The sequence below is a fragment of the Dama dama genome, chromosome 9, assembly GCF_033118175.1.
Source record: "Dama dama isolate Ldn47 chromosome 9, ASM3311817v1, whole genome shotgun sequence".
Lineage (NCBI taxonomy): Eukaryota > Metazoa > Chordata > Mammalia > Artiodactyla > Cervidae > Dama > Dama dama.
In genome coordinates, this window is record NC_083689.1 from 82,486,134 (window position 1) to 82,510,085 (window position 23,952).

The 23,952-nt window shown below is 40.3% G+C and overlaps 1 protein-coding gene across 2 annotated transcripts in view; it reads left to right on the forward strand.

Moving 5' to 3' along the window:
* The window catches only part of RASGRF2 (Ras protein specific guanine nucleotide releasing factor 2), a 256,768-nt gene that overhangs the window by 79,389 nt on the left and 153,427 nt on the right, over window positions 1-23,952 (forward strand). For both annotated transcript variants that reach the window (XM_061151929.1, XM_061151930.1), the window contains exons 3-5: window positions 13,210-13,357; window positions 15,739-15,828; window positions 19,591-19,844. In XM_061151929.1, coding sequence (XP_061007912.1) covers window positions 13,210-13,357; window positions 15,739-15,828; window positions 19,591-19,844 — 492 coding nt within the window. The remainder of the gene's footprint in view (window positions 1-13,209; window positions 13,358-15,738; window positions 15,829-19,590; window positions 19,845-23,952) is intronic.

A 23,952-nucleotide genomic window follows, 5' to 3' on the forward strand; every position in this document is an offset into this window, starting at 1 on the left:
CAATGAACACCCAGGACTGATCTCCTTTAGGATGGACTAGTTGTATCTCCTTGCAGTCCAAGGGCTCTCAAGAGTCTTCTCCAACACCACAGTTCAAAAGCATCAATTCTTCGGCACACAGCTTTCTTTATAGTCCAACTCTCACATCCATACACAACCACTGGAAAAACCATAGCCTTGACTAGATGGACCTTTGTCGGCAAAATAATGTCTCTGCTTTTCAATATGCTGTCTAGGTTGGTCATAGCTTTCCTTCCAAGGAGCAAGTGTCTTTTAATTTCATGGTTGCAGTCACCATCTGCAGTCATTTTGGAGCCCAGAAAAATAAAGTCAGCCAATGTTTCCACTGTTTCCCCATCTAGTTGCCATGAGGTGATAGGACCGGATACCATGATCTTAGTTTTCTGAATGTTGAGCTTTAAGCCAACTTTTTCACTCTCCTCTTTCACTTTCATCAAGAGGCTCTTTAGTTCTTCTTCACTTTCTGCCATAAGGGTGGTGTCATCTGCATATCTGAGGTTATTGATGTTTCTCCCGGCAATCTTGATTCCACCTTGTGCTTCCTCCAGCCCAGCGATTCTCATGATGTACTCTGCATAGAAGTTAAATAAGCAGGGTGACAATATACAGCCTGCCTTGATGTACTCCTTTTCCTGTTTGTAACCAGTCTGTTGTTCCATGTCCAGTTCTAACTGTTGCTTCTTGACCTGCATACAGGTTTCTCAAGAGGCAGGTCAGGTGGTCTGGTATTCCTATCTCTTTAAGAATTTTCCACAGTTTATTGTGAACCACACAGTCAAAGGCTTTGGCATAGTCAATAAAGCAGAAATAGATGTTTTTCTGGAACTCTCTTGCTTCTTCTATGATCCAGCCGATGTTGGCAATTTGATCTCTGGTTCCTCTGCCTTTTCTAAAACCAGCTTGAACATCTGGAAGTTCATGGTTCACGTATTGCTGAAGCCTGGCTTGGAGAATTTTAAGCATTACTTTACCAGTGTGTGAGATGAGTGCAATTTGTTCAGTAGTTTGATCATTCTTTGGCATTGCCTTTCCTTGGGATTGGAATGAAAACTGACTTCTTCCAGTCCTGAGGCCACTGCTGAGTTTCCAAATTTGCTGGCATATTGAGTGCAGCACTTTCACAGCATCATCTTTTAGGATTTAAAATAGCTCACCTGGAATTCCGTCACCTCCACTAGCTTTGTTTGTAGTGATGCTTCCTAAGGCCCACTTGACTTCACATTCCAGGATGTCTGGCTCTAGGTGAGTGATCACACCATTGTGATTATCTGGGTCATGAAGATCTTTTTTTAACCGTTCTTCTGTGTATTCTTGCCACCTCTGCTTAATATCTTCTGCTTCTGTTAGGTCCATACCATTTGTGTCCTTTATTGTGCCCATCTTTGCATGAAATGTTCCCTTGGTATCTCTAAGTTTCTTGGCAACCATCACCACTACCTAATTCCAGAACATTTTCAACACTCAAGAAGAAAACCTTATCCATTAACAGTTGCTTCCTATTGCCTGATTTCCCTAGCCCTAGCTAACCATTGATTTACTTGCTGTCTCTGTGGATTTGTGAATTCTGGACATTTCATGTAAATGCATTCGTCTCTGGTTTCTTTCACTTACCATAATGTTATCAAGGTTCATTCATGCTGTAGCATTATCAGCCCTCTGCCCTTTTTATGGCTGAATACTATTCCATTGTGTGACTGTACCACTTTTTGTTTATTCATTCATTGATTGATGGACATCGGGCTTGTTTCCTCTTTTTGCTGTTATGAACAGTGCCACTGTGAGTATTTGAGTACAAGTTTTTGTGGGGATTTATGTTTTCAATTCTCAGATGGCATTAGTGGTAAAGAACCCACCTGCCAACACAGGAGATATGAGAGACATGGGTTTGACATACATTCAGTCCCTGGGTTGTGAAGATCCCCTGGAGGAGGGCATGGTAACCCATTCCAGTATTCTTGCCTGGGGAATCCCATGGACAGAGGAGCCTAGAGGGCTACAGTTCACAGGGTCACAAAGAGTCAGACACGACTGAAGCGACAGCACAAGGTAAGAATTACTGGGTCATATGGTGTCTCTATGTTTAGCTTTTCAAGGAACTGCCAGACTGTTTCCCCCCTGGATGCACTACTTTCCATTCCCACTAGCAATGTATGAGGGTTCCAGTTTCTCCATAGTCCCACCAACACCTGTTTCCATTGCTATTTTGTTTAGAGCCCTCATAGTAGAAATTAAACACGAAAATTTATTAACATCTTTAATCCATTTGTGTTTAATGAATATAGTTAGATATATACTTTGGCTAAAGAATTTTTGGAGATCATAAAGAGAATTCTACCAATACGTATTTATGTATATTTGTAAAGAAAGAAAAGTCTCAGTGTTAGGAAAGGGTCATCAGTATCAATTGTGATATAAAACATGTTCCTCGCTTTTTTAATATAGTACTATACTATAAAATGTATTTACTTTTAGAAGCATTCCTTAAAATTTCTGTCAAAGTAATAACTTTACCATTATTGGCTTTCTGTTATACTTCCTTATAACAATGTTTTGCTCATTTTTTATATTTAATTGTGCTTTAGAAAAGATTAATGACAACTTTCCACATGCCCCAAAGTTAGTCAGATGTCTAAGTAATGGACTACAACTGTGAACTGAAAAGAAAGAGCAATGTTTAAAAGAGGGAACTTTCAGTTCAGTCGCTCAGTCGTGTCCGACTCTGAGACCTCATGGACTACAGCACGCCAGGCCTCCCTGTCCATCACCAACTCCCAGAGCTTACTCAGACTCATATCCATTGAGTCAGTGATGCCATCCAACCACCTCATTCTCTGTCATCCCCTTCTCCTCCTGCCTTCAATCTTTCCCAGGATCAGGGTCTTTTCTAGTGAGTCAGTTCTTTGCATCAGGTGGCCAAAGTATTGGAGTTTCAGCTTCAGCATCAGTCCCTTCCAGTGAATATTCAGGACTGATCTCCTTTAGGATAGACTGGTTGGATTTCCTTGTGGTCCAAGGGACTCTCAAGAGTCTTGTCCAACACCACAGTTCAACAGCATCAATTATTTGGTGCTCAGCTTTCTTTATAGTCCAACTCTGACATCCTTAGTCCTTAAATTTTATTTCTCTTTTTGATCTCTCCTAACAGAGATGCTTGAGTTTCCACTTACTGTAGAGGGGGCAGTGTAGGAAAGAAGAGCCTGTTTGCAGAAAAAAAGAGATTAGTGGGAGTGAATTAGTGTTAGAACCTGTAACACTGATGTGATACCTGGAAAATATTGATAAGTCAGTGGAGTGGACTTATTGATGTTGCGAGCATTTGAGAGCCAGAAAAATGGAGGGTAGCAACGTTAAGGTGGCTGTAATGATGCCTAAAGGCCTGGTCTTGCCTAGATAAGGGTGCTGCTGCCTGTGCTCAGACATTGTTTAGCTGGGAACCACAGTGCTGTCATCCTGAACTGGATTTCTCCAGTTTCCAAAGAGTCCACGATGCCTCTGAATGCTGATTCCAAAGTTTTCTCAATAAAATTGAGCATAATCCTGGAGCTAGTGGGAATGTTTCTTCAGTTACCCATTATACGGCTTTTCAGTTTGGGTTTTACTATAGTTCTCTCTTTCTCTGATATGCTAGATATATATGCTAATTGTAATTATAATTGTCTAGCATATTAGCCACTTATCTCTCTCTCACTAGCAAATATGTCTTCAATCAAAGTAGCTAGGATAAAGGACTTCCCTGGTGGTCCAGTGGCTAAGACTCTCCATTCCCAGTGCAGGGGGCCAAGGTTCAATCCCTGGTCAGGAAACTAGATCCCACGTGCCTCAACTTAAAGATCCTGCATGCCACAACTAAGACCTGGAGCAGCTGAAGAAAAAAAACAACAACAAAGACATGGCAGAATAACTAGGATAAGGTTCTGGCCCAAGTAAAACTCCTTCCTGATAATTTTAAGGCCTGTGATTTTATACTGTGCCTCTTCTCTGAACTCTTCAGGATTCCTCTGGAATATTTCTTCTCTCTTGCATGGAGTAGTGGTTTTGATTATAAATATTACCCATGAATATTTTACCCCCATATATATTTCTTAGACTTGCCATCTGTTGGTACTCAACAGCTTAGTTTGGTTTTCATCATGTTCATTTATATGGCTTAATTTTATTATTTCCCTTGGCAATGAGTAACCATTTTTTCTCAAGGAATCTTAAATAACAAAAACAAATAAGTAAATAAATTGCAAAACAGAAGTAATGAGTAGTTTAGACTGGAACACTTAAACCTGAGCATTATCTAGTAACCAGAAAATTTAATCAGACAAAACATGTATTGGTAATATAGTAGAATAGAAATAACAGTGCTCTGAAAATTCTTACACTAAAGGGAAGCCATGCATGTGTCTTCACTGATTTGACCCAGTCTGTAGTACATTTTTTTATTTTACTAGTGGCGTACATAAAAAAAAAAAAACTATGATTTTTAAGGTGGGACAGTATCCCCAGTAAGTGTAAACTAGGGAGACCCAATGAAATACTTCAAATGACCTGAAAATTATGAGAAAAGAAAATTATTTTGTAAAGAGGAATAAACTATGCAAAACAAATCATATTAAGTGACATTTTTTTCATTTGACAATGATTTCATTTGAATGACTGTTTTGTGCCAGGTCCCATGCTAGATGATGGGACCTTTAACATTTTTTCCTGGATTATTGTGGAAATTCCACTGGTTTCCCTTTCTTCTTTATACTCCACCCCTCAGCTCTGTCCTTTCATATCACAGCATCCAGTGTGATCCTGTAAAGAAGTCAGATCTTGCCATGCCTCTGATTAAAGTTGTGCATCTCATACAGGGTGAAAACCAAGACTTTAGATTGGTCTCTAGAGCCCTACATGCATTAAAATCCTGTCCCCTCTTCTGCCTCTCATGTATGCCCCCTAGTAAACCTACCACTTTGCCATTCCCACACGGGCCAGATCCTCTCCCACCACAGGGCTTTTGCACTTGCCGTTTCCTCTACTGGGCAGGCTCCCCCTGAGCTGGCCACAAGGCTCTCTTCTCAGATCATTCATTACTCCAGTGCTGGGTTCTCAGTAAAGACCCTTTCTCGTACCCTGGTTAAAATTATAATCCCGTCTCACGCACTTCCTTTGCTACTCCTCTGTTTTTCCCCTTTAAGGTAATGATCACCCGTAGCCTACTGCTTGGGCTTCCCAGGCACCTTCGTGATAAAGAATCCACCTGCCAATGCAAGAGACATGGATTTGATCCCTGGGTTGTGAACATCCCCTGGAGAAGGACTCAACAGCACACTACAAATTTTTCTTACATTAATGTCTTTTGCTGTGTTGTTGTTCAGTCGCTAAGTGGTGCCTGACTCTTTGTGACCCCATGGACTGCAGCACACCAGGCTCCCCTGTCCTTCGCTGTCTCATGGAATTTGCTCAGGTTTATGTCCACTGAGTCAGTGATGCTATCTAACCACCTCTTCCCCTGCCACTCCCTTCTCCTTTTGCCTTCAGTTTTTCCCAGCATCAGGATCTTTTCCAGTGAGTTGGCTCCTTGCATCAGGTGGCCACAGTATTAGAGCTTCAGCTTCAGCATCAGTCCTTCCAATGACTATTCAAGGTGGAGTTCCTTTAAGACTGACTAATTTGATCTCCTTGCAGGCCAAGGGACTCTCAAGAATCTTCTCCAACACCACAGTTCGAAGGCATCAATTCTTTGGTGCTCAACCTTCTTTATGCTCCAACTCTTATATCCATACATGAGTATTGGAAGGACCATAGCATTGACTATATGGGCCGTTGTCAACAAAGTGATATCTCTGCTTTTTAATATGCTGTCTAGGTTTGTCATCACTTTCCTTCCAAGGATCAAGCATCTTTTAATTTCATGGCTGCGGTCACAATCCACAATGATTTTGGAGCCAAAGAAAATAAAATCTGTTACTGTTTCCACTTTTTCCCCTTCTATTTGCCATAAAGTGATGGACTGGATGCCATGATCTTAAGTTTTTGAATGTTGAGTTTTAAGCCAGCTTTTTCACTCTCCTCTTTCACCCTCATCAAGAGTCTCCTTAGTTCCTCTTTGTTTTCTGCCATTAGAGTGGTATCATCTGCATATCTGAGGTTGTTGATGTTTCTTCCAGCAATCTTGAGTCCAGCTTGTGATTCATCCAGCCTGGCATTTTGCATGATGTATTCTGCATACGAGTTAAATAAGCAGGGTGAAAATATACAGCTTTGATGCACTCCTTTCCGTTTTGAACCAGTCATTGTTCCATGTCCAGTTCTAACTGTTGCTTCTTGACCTGCATACAGGTTTCTCAGGAGACAGATAAGGTGGTATGGTATTCCCACCTCTTTAAGTTTGTTGTGATCCATACCGTCAAAGGCTTTAACATAGTCGATGAAGCAGCAGTAGATGTTTTTCTGGAATTCCTTTGCTTATCCAGAGAATGTTGGCAATTTGATCTCTGGTTCCTCTGTCTTTTCTAAATCCAGCTTGTCCATGTGGAAGTTCTAGGTTCACATACTGCTGAAGCCTAGCTTAAAGAATTTTGAGACAAACCTTACTGGTATGGGCACAATTATATGGCAGTTTGATCATTCTTTGGCGTTGCCCTTCTTTGGGATTGGAATGAAAACTGACTCTTTTCAGTCCTGTGGCCACTGCTGAGTTTTCCAAATTTTCCGACATGTTGAGTGCAGCACTTTCACAGAATCATTGTTTAGGATTTGAAATAGCTCAGCTGGAATTCCATCACCTCCAATAGCTTTATTTATAGTGATGCTTCCTAAGGCCCACCTGACTTCACACTCCAGGATATCTGGCTTTGGGTAAGTGACCACATTATTGTGGTTATCTGGGTCAGTAAGACCTTTTTTAGCTCTGTACTACAGTGTAAACTTCACAAGAGCACAATTTGTTGTTGTTGTTGTTGTTTTTTCTGCTTTGTTTACTCCTGTATCAAGTGCTTTGAACAATTTCTGGGTACATACCAGTCAATAAACATTGAATGAAAGAATGAGTTTGAAGTCATAGGGACACATTAAGAAGGAAATAAACATTACATAATCCTGTCTCACAGAGTAAATATCTGTCATTAGGATTGGTGTATGTGGGGCTTCCAACTTAAAATTATAGAGATGCTGGAAAAATACAGAAAAGCACAAAAGAAGTTAATTAAAAATTACCCATAATTGTACCAGTGAAAGAACACTGCTTTTTGTATTTGGAGTGCCTATCATTCCCTCTTGGTTACCCCTCCTTCCCAACTGTTATATCTGTGATATACATAATTTTCTCTCTCTGCAATTGAACTTATTTGCATGCATAAAACATGTTTATTTTTATCTCCTGGAGTTTTTTTTATTGTTGTCGTTCACTTATTAGTAAGTCTTAGATATGTCTTCATTATGTTACCGTTCTTTTAAAATGTGATTTTAAATGGCATATACCATTCCATTGTGTAGATCTACTATTGCTTGTTTAATCACTTCCATATTATATACATGTACATTTAGATTGTTTGCACTTTCTTATATTTATTAAAATAATGAATGCATATCTTGTTTCTTTGTACATCTTTGTGCAAATATCTGTTTATTTTCCTTGAGTTAGATTATTAGAAGTGTAATTACTATGACCAAGGATGTGTATGACCTTTTTAATGTATCTTGATATATATTGTGACATAGTTCACTTCAGTAGAGTAGCCATTTTAACATATCTTTCCTGGCGCTGAGTAGCATTGTTTACTGAAACTCGATAAATTTGATAAACAATTTTTGAAAAGTGAAAGTTGTACAGTCATGTCTGACTTTTTGTGACCCTGTGGACTATATAGTCCATGGAATTCTCCAGGCCAGGTAGCCTTTCCCTTCTCCAAGGGATCTTCCCAATCCAGGGACTGAACCCAGGTCTCCCTCATTGCAGGCATATTCTTTACCAGCTGAGCCACAAGGGAAGCCCTTGTGAAAGAAACAATTTTTACTTATATGATTAAGTAGCATCTTTTTTCTGTATTTATAATTCATTCATATATTATTTTCTATGAAGTCATTTTATCTATTTCTTGACTCAATAAATAATTTTAAGCAATATTATTGGCTCCCTGTTATAAAGATGAAGACTTTAACACTCTTACAAATCTCTTACCTCTCCTTCCTCTGTCCCCTCTGTTTGTGTTACTTATAGTGGTTGACTTTATATCTTAAAATCATATCATTAAGCCTCTGTTAATTTACCAACTTTGGACAGTATGTATTGACTCTCTGCTATGCAAGATACATAAATTGAGGCATTTAATATGTTTTTATTGTTATTCTCTCTTGTCTAACCCTGAGGTTTTATTACTGCCACAATTATTTATTCTCTGTTTATAAACTTTTTTAAACATTTACCTTCTGTTCTATAAATTTAATTAAGTCTCTGTTGATTCTGAAAATTAAAAAACAGGGAGGGGCATTTGCATCATGGTTATACAAATGTTACATACCAATTGTCAAGGCTGGTGTTCAATTCTCTATTGTGATCTAACTCCCTAGGTTACTGAGGAGGAGTGTATCTGCTTGATACTCACTTTCTTTAGCTAACCTATGGTTTCTCTTTGGAAGGTTTCATAATTTTTCTCTATCCTTAGAGCTCTGATATTTTACCAGGGTTTGACATTTTTTTCATTTGTTCTCTCTGGCATTTGGATTAGCCTTTCTACTTGAACTGTACTGTGTTCAAGGAAGTTCAAGGAAGGCTTCTTGAATTTCTTGATTATTTCCTCCCCATCATAGTCTCTATTTTTTTCCTTCTGAAACTCCCATAAGGTAGTTTTCAGACTTCTTGGATCTGTACTCCATGCTGCTCAAATTTTTTTTCCTATTTTTAATCTCTTTGCATTTTTGTTCAGTGTTCTTTATCTCTGCTACCACCCAGCTTAGATTTTAGCCATGTCTGGTTTATTGGTTAGCACATTCATTGACCTGAAAATTTTCAATAATTGTTTTTGCTTCCAAGAACTCTTCTTGTTGTCTGATTACTTCTTTTCCGTGACAGCCGCTTTTTGTTTTATGGCTTTACTATCCTTCCATATCTCTCGGAAGATAAATCTCTGTTGCCTGATTAGCCTTGTTGCCCTAGTATCTCTTCTGTTTGTTTATTCGAGACTTAACTTATTAACTCTTGCCACTTGACAGTTTACTCCCCAGTGCTTAAAACAATAAACAACTTATTGTCGTGTCTGTGGCTTGGGAATCTAGGTATGGTTTTGCTGGATGCCTCTGCCCTAAGGACGCAAGGCAGCAATCCTGGTGTCAGCCAGGTCTGCCGTCACACCTGCAGGTTCACAAGGTACTGACTCGCGTGATTGTTGGCTGGATTCACTTCCTTACCAGTTGTTGGACTGAAGCCTCAGTTTCTCATCAGCTGTTGGCTGAGGCCTCTTTCAGTGCCTGTCTGTGTGGGCCCCTCCATGTAGCAGCTCACAACATGGCAGTGGTCAGCACAAACCGGCAAGATAAGAGAAGGCCAATAATAGGATGGAATCCAGAGTCTCCTGGTACACTGATCTTGGAAGTGCCATCCCGTCACTTTTGCTGTGATCTGTTCCATCACTAGGGGTCATCTTACGTGCCACCTACTACTTTTCTTAGGGATTAATTTTCTCAAGTGTCCAGTGATCTTTGTTTCTAAATCAAGGATCTTGAGGGTTACTACAGGTAGCTGGCCTGGGCTTAACACTGTGACTGTGAACAAGGGTCTGTCTGTGCCTTTTGTGCTTATGCAAGCTTCCTTTTCAGGTATGTGGGCAGACGGTAGCAAGGTTGGCTGGGACTCTCCCTTGTCAGGTTCCATCTCCTTTAGCGCGCTTGGGCGGAACCTGTGACTTGCTACCAGCAGCTACTGCTGCTAAGTCACTTCAGTCGTGTCTGACTCTGTGCGACCCCATAGACGGCAGCCCACCAGGCTCCCCCGTCCCTGGGATTCTCCAGGCAAGAACACTAGAGTGGGTTGCCATTTCCTTCTCCAACGCATGAAAGTGAAAAGTGAAAGTGAAGTCGCTCTGTCGTGTCCGACTCTTAGCGACCCCATGGACTGTAGCCTACCAGGCTCCTCCTTCCATGGGATTTTCCAGGCAAGAGTACTGGAGTGGGGTGCCATTGCCTTCTCCAGCTACTAGCAGCTAGTATATAGCAAACACAAGTGAATAGTGGCTTCTAGATTACCTTCTATGGCAAAGGAAAAGGGATTTTGCAGATGTAATTAAGGTCCTAAATCAGTTGATTTTGAGTTAATTAAAAAGGAGCTTTTCCTGGTTGGGCCTGACTTAATCAAGTGAGAGGAGGGTGGAAGTCCCCCCCCCCCCGCCCCCGCCCTGAGGTCAGAGATGCTCTCCTGCTGGCCATGAAGAAGCAAGCTGCCTGAGTTCTGTAGCTGCAAGAAAATCCCTTTTTCCAATAGCCTGAGTGAACATGAGTGTGGGTTCTTTCTCATTCACGCCTTTAGAACAGAAAGCACCTGGGCTGACACCTTGATAGCAACCTTGGGAGACTCTGAGTTGAGGATCCAGCTAAACTGACTCACAGAATCTATGAGATAATATGTATGTGCTGTTTAAACCACTGTATTTGTGGTAATTTGTTACCCAGTAGGAAATTCATACAGTGTATTTGATTCCTAGTCCCTCATCAGTGCCTTTCCCTTTTGGTCTCGGTCTTGTGTGTGCAGTGGATGTGATGTAAAGCCAAACTCTGTCCCTGAGTCTAACCCCCTCACAAGGAGCCTTCTTCGGGAAGGTTGCCCGCTTTCTAGAGAGAGCAGATCTTCGGCTGACTTGATGGCATGTCATTCTTGCCCGTTGGACCTTTTCTTTCTTTGTCTTGTAAAATGGGAAGAGGAGGAACCTAGCTTCCAGATGTTCTGAAGGCTCTTGTTTAATGAAAGACCCTGATGATCCTTGGCATCTCCTGTTCTTTGTGTTTGTTGATTCTGGACTTGGAGCTTCTGTGGCCGTTCTTGGTGGAAGAACCATGCCTATGCAGGGGGTCTGCATGTGCGGTTTCCTTGCTCTGGTTTCCCCACCATTCTGATTCTTCTTGGTTTTTCTCTTCATGGAATTTCATAAAACTTCTGGTCTGTTGATGACATGTTTTCCTGTTTTATAATGCTGTTATGGTTTCCTTCTTTAAACGAAAACCAGTTTTCCTAGCATTTCAGCAGGACCTTGGAAATGAAGATATATCAATGATGAGTCTGCATGAATTCAGCTCTACATACTGGTCTGGACTTTTTCTTTTTATAGAAGAAAATAAATACTCTTTTGCTGCCTAACACTGATCTAACATGTTTGTAATAAATTTGGCATATTTCTAATAAAACTGGTGAGAAAGGGTAGAGTTTTTATTATAATAAGTAATTTTCTCATGCTCTATTATTACTTCCCCCTTTTAAAGTACCCTAAAGCATATTTCTTTGAGGACCGTGCCTTTTTTTCTCCTTTCCCCCCCCCTCTTCCCGTTTACACTTACACAGCCTTTCTTCCTTCTCTTAGGGTAATTTCTTAGGACAAGTGACTTAAAATATTGCTGACACTATGCTTTTTTTTTTTCCCTAACACTAATGGCACACATGATGTAAGTGCTGAGACTGTTGAGATAACTGAACTAAAATTGTGATTTTTAGAATTGTCTTAGGACTCTTTTAGTTCCAAGTAAAAAAGTCTATTTCAAACTAGTGCGGGTTAGAAAGAGAACTTATTACGTGGAAACTGCAATAGGATCTCACCAAACCCAAGGGTAAAATTATATTCAGATATCATGAGGGTCTGGGACCAGAAACTAAAGACCCAAAGGTAATTACAGGAAGTATTTACCTTTCTGTCTCAGACTTTTTCTCTCTTGTCTCTGTTCTTCTGAACATCTGCTTATTCTTTTTTATCTTTGTTTTGGCATGGGTGTGGCCAAATGTGGCTGATCAATAACAGTGATCTGAGTTTCCAAGTTTATATCATCTCAGTTCAAGCAAATATGTCAGAGGCACAGTCCCAGATTCCAAAGAGAAATAATCTGGCTTGGTTTAGCCTGGCCCAGTTATCTCTTTTTAGACCAGTGCAATGTGGTCCTGAGGGCAGATTTTGTGGTATAAACAGGACTGCCACAGCCCAGGTTCTCGAAGAAGAGGTAGTGGGGGTAGAAGCTATATCAAGGGGGCAGATATCTCAAAACTTATGATATTCTTGTTTATATCCAGTGTGCTGTTTCTCATTAGAGAGACAGTTTATCTTGTGGTTAAGAACATGAGCTTGGGGTCAGATAGACCTTGATTTGAATCCCAGCCCTGCCACCTATTAGCTGTGAGGATCAGATTCTTTCTCTGTACAACTGGAGTGATAAAGTCTGTCTCTTGGGGTTGCTGGGAGGAAGAGAATATGTGTGATGCATCCTACATGCTCAGGAAGTAGTTATTATTTATTACTGTTATCACATCATATGGAAAAGATTATGGGAATGGACAACAAACATTTTACCACCTTAAATAGCACAAGAAGCTCTGGAAGCAAAAATCTGGATGCCACAGAGATCAATAAAAAATCTAAGGATGTCCTGCTTTTCATACTTGGCCAATGTAGTGGAAACAAGTTAGGCTGATGATATCAGGGCCCAAGAATCTACACTTGTTTTTAGAATAAAGCTTTTGCCTCTATTGGCTTTGGAAAGTGTGCATTCAGAGGTCCCATAATCCTGAAGAGAGCCAGGCTGGTGGTGCAGTCACCATTGTTCTCTCCAGCCAGGCCCTCTTCTGATGGTTCCTGCGTTCATTCTGCTTGGTAGTTGGTCTGTTCTGATTGGCTAGTGCCTTACCCCATGAAATACTTTATGTGCCATCAGTTCAAAGACTTCAGTTTTTATTAAAGAAGTTCCACTATTTTCTTAATAAAATAATAGATTTGCTTTGCTTCTTTCTTATATGACAAAGTTGTGAGTTGCTGCCATCGTAAAATAAATTCTTCTAAAGGTTATGTAAAAAGGTGATGATTCAAAGTCTATATAGTTAAAGGATACCAAATGTAAGCCAAACGTTAATGTTTACATAGTTAGTTAAACTCTATGGCTTCTTTTTAAATAAACACAGAGTATGCTGTTCTATATGAAACTGTAGTAGAATAATATCTCAATGACTAACTGTAATTTTCTCTTAAGTTATGCAGACATTTTGATTGAGAGGGAAGTATTAATGCAGAAGTACATTCATCTAGTTCAGATCGTAGAGACAGAAAAAATTGCAGCTAACCAACTCCGGCATCAACTTGAAGATCAAGATACAGAAATCGAAAGGCTTAAATCAGAGGTATTTCCTAGTTGATAGACTCCTTCTCATTGTCTCATGTTTATTGTCCTCTTCTCATGGTTACTTAGAGCCTATAGGGGAAAAATTTTGATCCCAAATTTAGTTCCTCTGCCATCACAGGTACATGAGAAATGAATTTATTTTCTAAGTTCAGTTCAGTTCCATTCAGTCGCTCAGTCGTGTCTGACTCTTTGTGACCCCATGAATCGCAGCACTCCAGGCCTCCCTGTCCGTCACCAACTCCCGGAGCTTACTCAAACTCATGTCCATCGAGTCGGTGATGCAGGATTATGTACAGTAAAATATCAGGATAATGTGCTAGCTTTACATTATTTGTGCTCCTGATGTCCTTCATTTGCTCAAATATTCAAGAATTGACTATAGTATCTATCTGTTTTCAGATGGATTCATAGTAATGATTATTGTGAACCTTTCATAGATTCAGTGTAAAAGTCTGAATGACAACTAAAGAAGGTCCAAACATGAAGTCAGGAAGTCTTTGCATTTTTTCTCAGTCTGAAGAGTCCAACCTTCTCCTCTATAGAATTTTGAAAAACTCATTTGGGTTAAAGTATGTGACATATGCTAGGGTGCATTTCTTCCCTGGACTTGGAATTCCTGCCTCCCTCCCTGCCCCAACCTGACTGCGAACTCCTCAGGCCCTGCACCCCCAGGGAGTGAGATTGACTCAGCTGGCCGTGGAGACAGCAGCAACATGTTGTGGTGTCTGTGGGTCCTCCCTTCTCCCCAAGGTGCCTCCGTCTGTATACAGAAACCTGAGTGCACCTTCCCTTGTTGTCCTGTCACCTCTTGTGGGAAGTGATCAATACCTGAAGAATTGCAGAGGAATGTAGAAAGTGAAGTTTTTCTACTCTTTCTGACCAGTGGAGCAATAGTGACCTCTTAGCTTCAAAGCAAAGAATCGGACAGAATGAAACCTACTGCTGATTGTAACTTTGTTGATAGAAACAAACCGCAGGCTCCTCAATCTGGGTAATTTCTTGTTTCTCTGTCATTCAACATTTTCATCTTCATTTCCTCACATCTTCTTTTGAGACTTACTCTGCAAATTCTGAGAGGGTTTTCGCCTCCTGCTGCCCGTGTACCTCACCTCCAGCAGACAGAGCAGGGTTTAAGCTGATGTTCCCCTTGGGATCTGATTGCCTCTCTGAGGATGAAAAGTTGCAGACTGTTCACCATATCATTAGTGTTGTTAACTTCCCGATCCAACCCTGAAATCTGAGACAGTGAAAACAACAACAGAAAACATAACAAACCTGCATTTTAAAAGACTATATCAGGCACTGTAATTTAAAACAAAATTATTGTGTTCTGTCCTCGCCACAGTTAGCTAGAGCAGATGCTTGTCTGCCAAGTGAAAGAGGTTGGCATTTACTCCATGAGAGAAATTCAGCACCAAGCAGTGTTCCCCAATATTTATTTGTGTGTGCTTATCTGCCTTCACTATGTTCTTTTTTAGTCTGAATATATATTGCATCTACAAACTGTCAGTAGCAGGTCTGTCTTGTGTGGTCGCTTGACAGGAGCCATAATTTATTTCCTACTCCTTTTATTTGCCCACTTCCCTGCCAGAAAAATGGCAGAGGAGAGTGTTTGGTAATGGGGACAAAAATGTAAAGACAGGTCAGAGTGGGCAATTATGATCTCAGCGTTTTAAGTGTTTGCTTGTTGGTAAATCTGAATCAGTTCTTGAGTTTGCAGGAGCCTGCAGTGGAGTGATAGAGATTCTCTGTCCAAGGAATTTCATTGCTAAGTGTGGTTCTGAGGCTACCTGGTTTTGAGTCACAAAAATGAGCTGAGGCTATAAAGAGATCCCAGGTGGTTTCAGCTCTTTATGCCTTTTTGTGTTTTCTTGCCTGGCGTGGCCGAGCCCCTGGGCTCTAGAGTTCCCCTTGCAGTTACTATTTTCCTGAGATCTGTGACTCTGCTGTGCTGTGTGCGGGCTGATTACAGAGAGCACGAGCTTGGAGCTGAGTGTCACTGCATTTGGAGATCAGAGGGCTTTATAGGAAGCTGCCATTGATGAGATGCCTGACACACCTCTGAGATGCTGAGAAGGCCTTGGTCTGGTCATCACTGGCAGTCAGGGTATAGTTTTGGACTCACATTTCTGTAACCCAGACCCCAGTTCACACTCTCCACAGTCACTTCTTATAAGCACTTTTGTTGTCAGCATAATAAGGCAAGTTTGGGGTAAAGTTCAGGCTTCCCCTGCCTTAGCATCAAACGAAGATAGTATGCCTGAAAAGCGAATGTTTCCTGAGGATCTTATAAGTTACCTTGTAAGCATAACTTCCTGTGATATATGGCTTTAGCCTAGTGTTTCCCAAATCATGAAATGGACCAATTTTGTGTTACAGATTATTGCTCTTAATAAAACAAAGGAACGAATGAGACCTTACCAAAGCAATCAAGAAGATGAGGATCCAGACATCAAGAAGATAAAAAAGGTAGGGTTTCCAGCTTTGGGTGAGTGTGGTGGGGACCAGTTAGTTGTCTCTGTAGTGATGTCTTTGGCACCCTGACTCTGAGTTAAGAACAATCTAGGTGTTTCTCTCCCAATGGCTTCCTGACTTCCGCTTCAGAATTATCACACGTGGTTACTTCTCTGGAAAAGCTTTGGCTTGAGATTTCTTTCCAGTTCTGGGAATCCTTTTGTGGGTTCTGTGAGAAGGATGCCAAAGGTAGACATTAAGACAGTGGTATTCTCCATTTGGGTTATTTAAGTGCTGCTGAACTTTCTGGTGTTTGTGCTACTTTTATATTTTAAGGGAGTGTTTTTTAAATTACACTTCAAAAATGTTTCTTTTAGCTTTAGTCTTCAGTGTTTATTTAGAGAAGTTTATTTTTTTGAGCATGTGAGAAAACTGAGTGAATCAATACATCTGCTCAGGTTTCTGTCTTATTGTTGTTTCTTTCTTGTTTAACATCCACATAATCAGCAACTCCTTCCATCTTACTGTCACTTACAACTATATAACTTCTGCAATTAACCAGACCCTGGCACTCTCTCTAGTCTGCTATGTTTGATTTAAGGCATCTCGGTTTTGAGTTCCACAATCTTAGCTGTCCTGTGTAAAAGCACTGATTTAGCTGTGTTAATATTATGTTAAAAGGTGCACAGTTACAGAATTTTATTTCTTCTTCATTTTTTTCTTATTCCTGTTTTCCTATGCTAGGTAATTATTCCCTTTCAGTATCAATAAAACTTTAGATATTGCTCAGAATTTGAAATAGAAAAGCTCCTCAGGACTAAGTTGCACTGTTTTCAGTTTTCAAGAAATAACAAAGTGAAATAGTAACATTTCTCTCTTATAATTTGAAAATCTTTAAATTAAATTTGGTTTATGTTATTGTTATAAGATGAATGCTGTTGCCATTCTTTTAATAACATGCGGCTCCATATAAACAAAGGTATCAGTAAAATACAATTGTAGTACTGTCCTGTTGTAGAAAATGTTAACAAGTGAACAAGCTAGCTTTTGCATGGAAGGCAATATTGCTCAAGTAAATAGATTTTGTTTGTGTTAATCACTCAAGTCATGCCTGACTCTTTGCAATCCCATGGACTGTAGCTAGCTCACCAGTCTCCTTTGTCTGTGGAATTCTCCAGGCAAGAATACTGGAGTGGCTTGCCATTTCCTTCTCTAGAGGATCTTTCTGACTCAGGGATCAAACCCAGATCCTGCATTGCAGGCAGATTCTTTTATTTAACACGAATTCAGTTGATTTTTGAAAATACTTCTGTTAAATGGAGGAATAATGATAAAATACATTTTATAGTTTCTGTCTTCCTCTTTCATAATAGATATAATTTTCTAAAAACCTTACTTTTAAATTTGTTAACAGGTTTTGAATTTAACTCTATTGCCCTTTATGTCCCCAGTCAGACTAACGTCTCTGTGGAAAGGGATGTTTACAAATGAATTGTGCATGTATGAGTTAGTTGCTCAGTCGTGTCCGACTCTTTATCCATGGACTGTAGCCTACCAGGCTTCTCTGTCGATGGGATTTTCCAGGCAAGAGTACTGGAGTGGGTTGCCATTTCCTTCTCCAGAGGATCTTCCCGACCCAGGGATCGAACCTGGGTCTCCCGCATTGTAGGCAGAGGCTTTACCGTCAAAGCCACCAGGGAAGCCCCACAAATCAGTTAGATACTCTATGCTGATCTTTACAAATAGCAACATAATTTTTTGCCTTCAGGAGACCAAAAATTGAAATTGGTTCACAGAAATTTCCCACATAGTTTTTTCCACATAATTCTACTAAAATGTGTTTTTAATTTTTATTGCTTGAGGTATGACAACTGTGTGAATGCCTATTATGAAAATTGATAGTGTGCTGACATCAGTTGGTAAATGAGACAGTTTTAAATATTGAAAAAGAAGAATAGTTGTTTAAATGCCTGATAATTGAGACCATATGGGTGAAATAGTATGAAAAAAAAGGATAAAAATGTGTTAAGAAGAAAACAATGATACTAAAAAAAGATTTGATAGTAATGTATTGCTTTCAATTATATATGACTTTGCAACCTGCTTTGTTGCTTAATCTGCTTAGATGTAACAAAAACTAATAAATTATCATATAATTTTTCTTATATTTAGAAAGGACTTCATATTTTTGGGTCAGTTATTTTGTAGATAAGGAAATGGAGCCCAGAGTTCAAAGTCACCCAGTAGGTTAAGTGGCAGAGCCTTTGGGTTACAGAATATGACATATACCTCTCTGTTTAGCACTCAGCATTTAACTGGGCATTTAAAAGATGTTCAGTAAATATTTGTTGGCTGAGATGCAAAGGCTAGCACACTTTGTCCAGTTGGCCTGTTACTTTTCAAATCATATCTTGGGGATTCAGATCAGTTTTAGGGGCTTCCATCTTCCTACAACATTGATTTTAATTTTTATTTCTTATTTTTTCCCCCCACAAGATAACACCATTGTGAATTTTTAGTGTGTGTTTTTGCCCATGTAGCTGAGAAACAGTCCTTATAGTTAACAAAAAGCAGGTAAAAGAAGGGCAAGCCTGGTTGCAGCTTTCCTATGTGACTTAACCAAGAAATTTAGTTTACTCATCTGTAAAAAGAAGGGGTGAGATGAGCTGATGTCTAACACTTTTTTTTAAGCTTAAAAAAAAAACTCAAATGGCCATAACAAAAGAATCAAACCCAATTTAAAAATAGGCAAAGGACTTGAGTAGACATTTCTCCAAAGATGATACACATTTCTCTCAAAGATGATTCTTTAGAGAAATCACTAACACTTGAAAAGATGATCAACGTCACTAAGCATCAGGGAAGTACAAATCAAAACTACAGTGTAATATTATCTCACACCCATTAGGATGACTACTGTAAAAAAAAAAACCAAATAATAAGTATTGATGATGATATGAAGAAATTGGGACCCTTGTGCTCTGTTGGTGAGATTGTAAAATGGCTCAACTGCTATGGAAGAGAGTATGGTGGTTCCTCAAAAATGTTAAAATAGAGCTACCAGCAATCCTACTTCTGAATGTTGATCCAAAATAATTCAAAGGATTTTGAAGAGATACTTGCACTCCTATATCCATTGCAGCATTATATACAATAGCCAAGAGGTGAAAGCACCCCAAATGTTCATCAACAGATAAATGGATAAACAAAATGTTATATATCTATATATACATACATATACAAAATGGAATATCATTCAACCTTAAAAAGAAAGGAAATCCTGACACATGCTATAACACGAATGAACCTTGAGGCCATTATACCAAGTGAAATAAACCTGTTACAAAAAGACAGACACTGAATGATGCCACTTATGTAAGTTATCCAAAGTAGTTAAATTCATAAAAACAGGAAGTAGAATGGGGATTACAAGGGGCTGAGGGAAGGGGGAAATGGAGAGTTGTTTAACGATTATAGAGTTTGAGTTTCATAAGATGAAAATGTTCTGGAGATCTGTATGTGCAACAGTGTGATTATACTTAACACTACTGAACTTAGAAATGGTTAAGACAGTAAGTTTATGTTATGCATGTTTTTTTTTTTTTTCCTGATATCTGGTCCAAACCTGACATTATTTATTCTGTGATGGGCCCACCAGTGCTCCAGTGAGAGAGCATGATATTTACGGCACAGGATGGACACCCTACTGACCAGCTTAAGACGCCTGCCTCACCCCTCCCTGAGATTCACTTCTATTTTGTTGCCTCTGTTCTGTAGGTTCAGAGCTTCATGCGAGGATGGTTATGTAGAAGGAAATGGAAGACCATCGTGCAGGATTACATTTGTTCTCCTCACGCCGAAAGCATGAGGAAGAGAAACCAGATCGTGTTCACCATGGTCGAGGCCGAGTCGGAGTACGTTCACCAGCTCTACATCCTCGTCAATGGTTTCCTGCGGCCCCTGCGCATGGCGGCCAGCTCCAAGAAGCCCCCCATCAGCCACGACGACGTCAGCAGTATTTTTCTCAACAGGTTTGTCTTGGCATAAGTAAGGGAAGTATGAAAACCCTATCTGTAGTTTTTAAAGGAAGTTTTACTTTACTCTTAAAAGAAGAGGTATCATAAATTCACCTGTATGAGCTCATGGTATTGAAAATAAGAAAGCTATCATTGGTGTTTCATTAGTAGCCCACGTTTTCATATCTTTATCTTGTATGTTGGCATCTAGTTCTCTCTCTCTCTTTTTTTTCTATTTGACATGGCATTACCTACTGTTACCTCTCTGATATCTTGTCATTGTGTGTGTGGTGGGGAAGATTATCTCCTTCATAACCTGAGGGAAATGGGAGTGATTAATGAATGGGTCTTCACATGTAACATACACAGAAGTACTTTAGGAAGAACAAAAATTAAAAGAGGGCCTGAGGACCTCTAGTAAATTTATTTGCTCAATAAATATTTATGGTGCATTTACTGCTGAAGATTCACCAGTGAACAAAGCAGAAGGTCCCTACCTTCATAGAACTTAAATTCTGATGTGGGAAATATAGACAATGAATAGTGAATAAGTGAAAGATGCAGTATTTTATATTGTGATTAGTGCTGTGGAAGATATAAAGAGGGAAAGGGGAGAAGGGAGAAAGGGGACTGCTAGGGTATTTTACTTAACATTTTAGTTATTTATTTGTTTTTGAGTGCTGCTTGGGCTTCGAGGTGGTACTAGTTGTAAAGAACCCACCTGCCAATGCAGGAGACATAAGAGACCCGGGTTCAATCCCTGGGTCGGAAAGATTCCCTGGAGGAGGGCATGGCAGCCCACTCCAAGTATTCTATTTTACTTAACATTTTTGTTATTTATTTGTTTCTTAAGTAGATAAAAACATGCATTTAACCATGCATTTACATGGTTAAAAAAGTTGAAACAACATGAGAACATCAAACAGCTTTGAATTCTGTCGCTCCCCACCCCATTTTCCTCACTTGCTATCTGTAAGTGTTTGCATTAGTTTTCTGTATATCCTTACAGTATTTCTTGATGTAGGTCAATCAGATTTGAATATAGTCTTATTTTCCCCCTTCTAACACAAAATGCAAGTACTTGAATACGTGCCTGCTTTTTACAGGTATGTATTAAACTTAACAGTATATCCTGGACATCTTTCCATATTTGATATATAAAAACAGTATTCTATTTTTTAAAAGATTGCTACATGGTATTACATTATGAGAACATCCCATAGTTTTTCTATAGCCAGTTTTTAGAACGACCTCAAAGATAAGTTAACATTTGAGCAGAGACTGCAGCTTATGAGGAGGCAGGCCCTGTGGCTGCCGGTGGGGAGCGGGATGCACACAGAGGAGGTGCCCTGTGCAGAGGGCCTGAGGCTGGAGCGTGCCGGGCTTGCTTGTCTGAGGACTGCAAGTGTCAGTGCAGATGAAGGGCGATGTCAGAGGGGTAACAGTTAAGGCACTGTAAAGGCATTGTCTTTTACTCTCAATGAGATGGGGAGAGATTGGTGGGGTTTTAAGGAGAAGAGTAGCATGGCATGACTTATGTTTTGAAAGTTCACCCTGGTTTCTCTTTTGAGTGTAGACTGTGGGCGGATCAGCTTTGTGGCTATTTCAATAAACCAGGTGAGAGATGACTGTAGCAGGGAGGCCTATTAGGTGGGGCTAGTGCAATAATCTAGGCAAGAGATGATGGAGGTAGTGATAAGTGATTTAATTCTGGATGTATTTTTAACATAGAGCCAGTAAGATCTGATGATGAGCTTGAACTGGGTTTTGAAGGAAAGTCCAGGGTTTGGGGCCTGAAGAACAAGAAAGATGGAGCTGCTATTTATTAAATGGGGAAGATTGACATAAGAACAAGTTTATGGAAAAAGACCAAGAGTTTTTATCTCAAACTTATCAAGTCTGAGATGCTGTTAGCCAGATGTAGAAATCAAGTGAGCAGGGTTGGATGTTAGTCTGGAGTTCAGGGGAGGAATTCAGGGCTGGAGGTATAAATTTTGGAGTCTAATAGCATATGAATAGTGTTTAAAGTTGTCTGTCTGAATGTGATTACCAAGGGAGTGAGCACAAATGAGTGAGAGAAGAGAACCAAGGCCTGAGCCCTGGGGTACTTCATCATTTAGAGGTTAGGAGTGTGAAGAGCCACAGCAGGGAAGGGAAGGAAGGATGAACTGGATGATTAGGACTGACATGTGTACACTGCCATGCATAGAGTAGAAATGACCTAAATGGATGGGATTGGGGTAGTGGGATGGACCTTCAAGAGGAAGGGGATATATGTATACATGTAGCTGATTCACTTGTGTGCAGCAGAAATTAACACCACATTGTAAAGCAGCTGTACCCCTTCAAAAAATTATAGGGAAGAGGATCAGCTAGGGTTGTAGGATACAAACCAGGAGATGGGTTGTCCTGGAAGCCAGTGCAGGCAGGAACGAACAACTATGTCAAAAGGTCAAATAAAACAATAACTGAGAGCTGACTGTGGGCTTAATGACTTGGAGCTTATTGACAATTTTGATGAGGGACCAAAACCTGATTTGGTGAGAAGGGGAATTGGGATTGGAAAGAGTTGGTGTATAAAACTCTTTCAAGGAGGGTTACTATAAAGAGGATCAGAGAAACAGTTGTACCTGGAGGTAAATAAAGAAATATAAATGTGTGTGTGTGTGTTTGTGTGTGTGTTTGGATGGGATAAAAATGACACTGACAGTGACAGGCGGGTGGGGGGGAAAGGGATATTGGAAAGAGAGGGAAGAATTGCTGAAGCAGGGTACTTGCACAGGCAGAAGTGGATAGAATATGGTGAGCAAGTCAAGAGCATGACTTTTAAGTGGGAGCATGGACGGGGAAGGAATAATACCTGGACACATAATGTGGTTAGGAATCAAGGACAGCAAGTGACAGTGCTGATGGGAGGGAAGTGGTGGAGTCAGGGAAGAGAGGAAAAGGTGTGAAGTGATAATCAAGGAGAACAGGGCAGCGAATGGATGAGGGGCATGTAATATAACTGCTAGCTTATTGGGCTTGTGGTTATGACTTTACAGTGAGACTAGTCAGGATGGTTTTATGTTGTTCTTAACCACCTTCAGCTGCATAGGTGCAGGTGTAGAGTGGGCAAAGGGTTGAGTTTAACTAGTATTGGTGTGTATGAGGCTAATATGATGAAGTGAAAAAAGAAGGGAGTTGAAGGTGTGTGCAAGGAAGGGGTTATAACACTGAACCATGAAATCTAAACTGTGGAGAAAGGGAAGTGATGTTGTGAGGGGATTTTGGTCAGTCATAAGGCAGCAGGATCAATGGACTCAGGTCCTGGTGGTGGGAAGGGATTTGGGGAGTCAGGTTTCTAAAGACAATGAACTCAAAGGTAAGGAGTTGGTCACAGAGCAGTGTCCCTGAAACTGAGATAAGGGAGGGGATGCGGTTATGAACAACGAGACGGTCTAGAGGAAGATTAAAAAAGTGTTGTCTGAGGTCGGTGGAAGACAAGACCTTTGGAGAAAGAAGTTCAAAGACGAGAGAGGCCAGGCCATTGGAATGTTGTTTGTGTGCATATTGGAGTCACCCAAGAATTGTTTCACCTGTTTTCTAACTATTTAAATACCAAAATATGAAGGTAGATATGCCAGTTAGTTTTCAGTGTAGGAAAGAGGAACCTCCTCTGTGATTGGAGGGAATTCACTGCTTCTAGGATCCTTTGGAAGGGCTGGAGCACAAGTCAGACAGCAGGCCTGGACCACTGAATTCAAGGGCACAGCACCACAAATGTAACCCAGAGGTTAGAAAACTACTGCTTCCACCATTGCCATCACATCTGCCTCTCAGCTGTGTCAAACTGGTGCCTAGAAACTAGACCACAGAGGCTAAGCACTGAAATTACCCCCAAAACACATGTGCATGACTGACTTTCAGTAACAGGAAGATGGCCTCTGCTTCTGCCTTTCATATCTTAACATTTGCATCTATGGGTGGGACTGAATTTACATCTAGAACCCTCTCTGCAAGGGACTCTGGAAAATGTACTTTTAGCTCTCCATCCTCTCTACCTAGAAGGACGATGGAATGGAGATTGAAGGACTAATCTACAATACCTACCAAAGTAGATTTGGTTGAAATCCTAAAACAA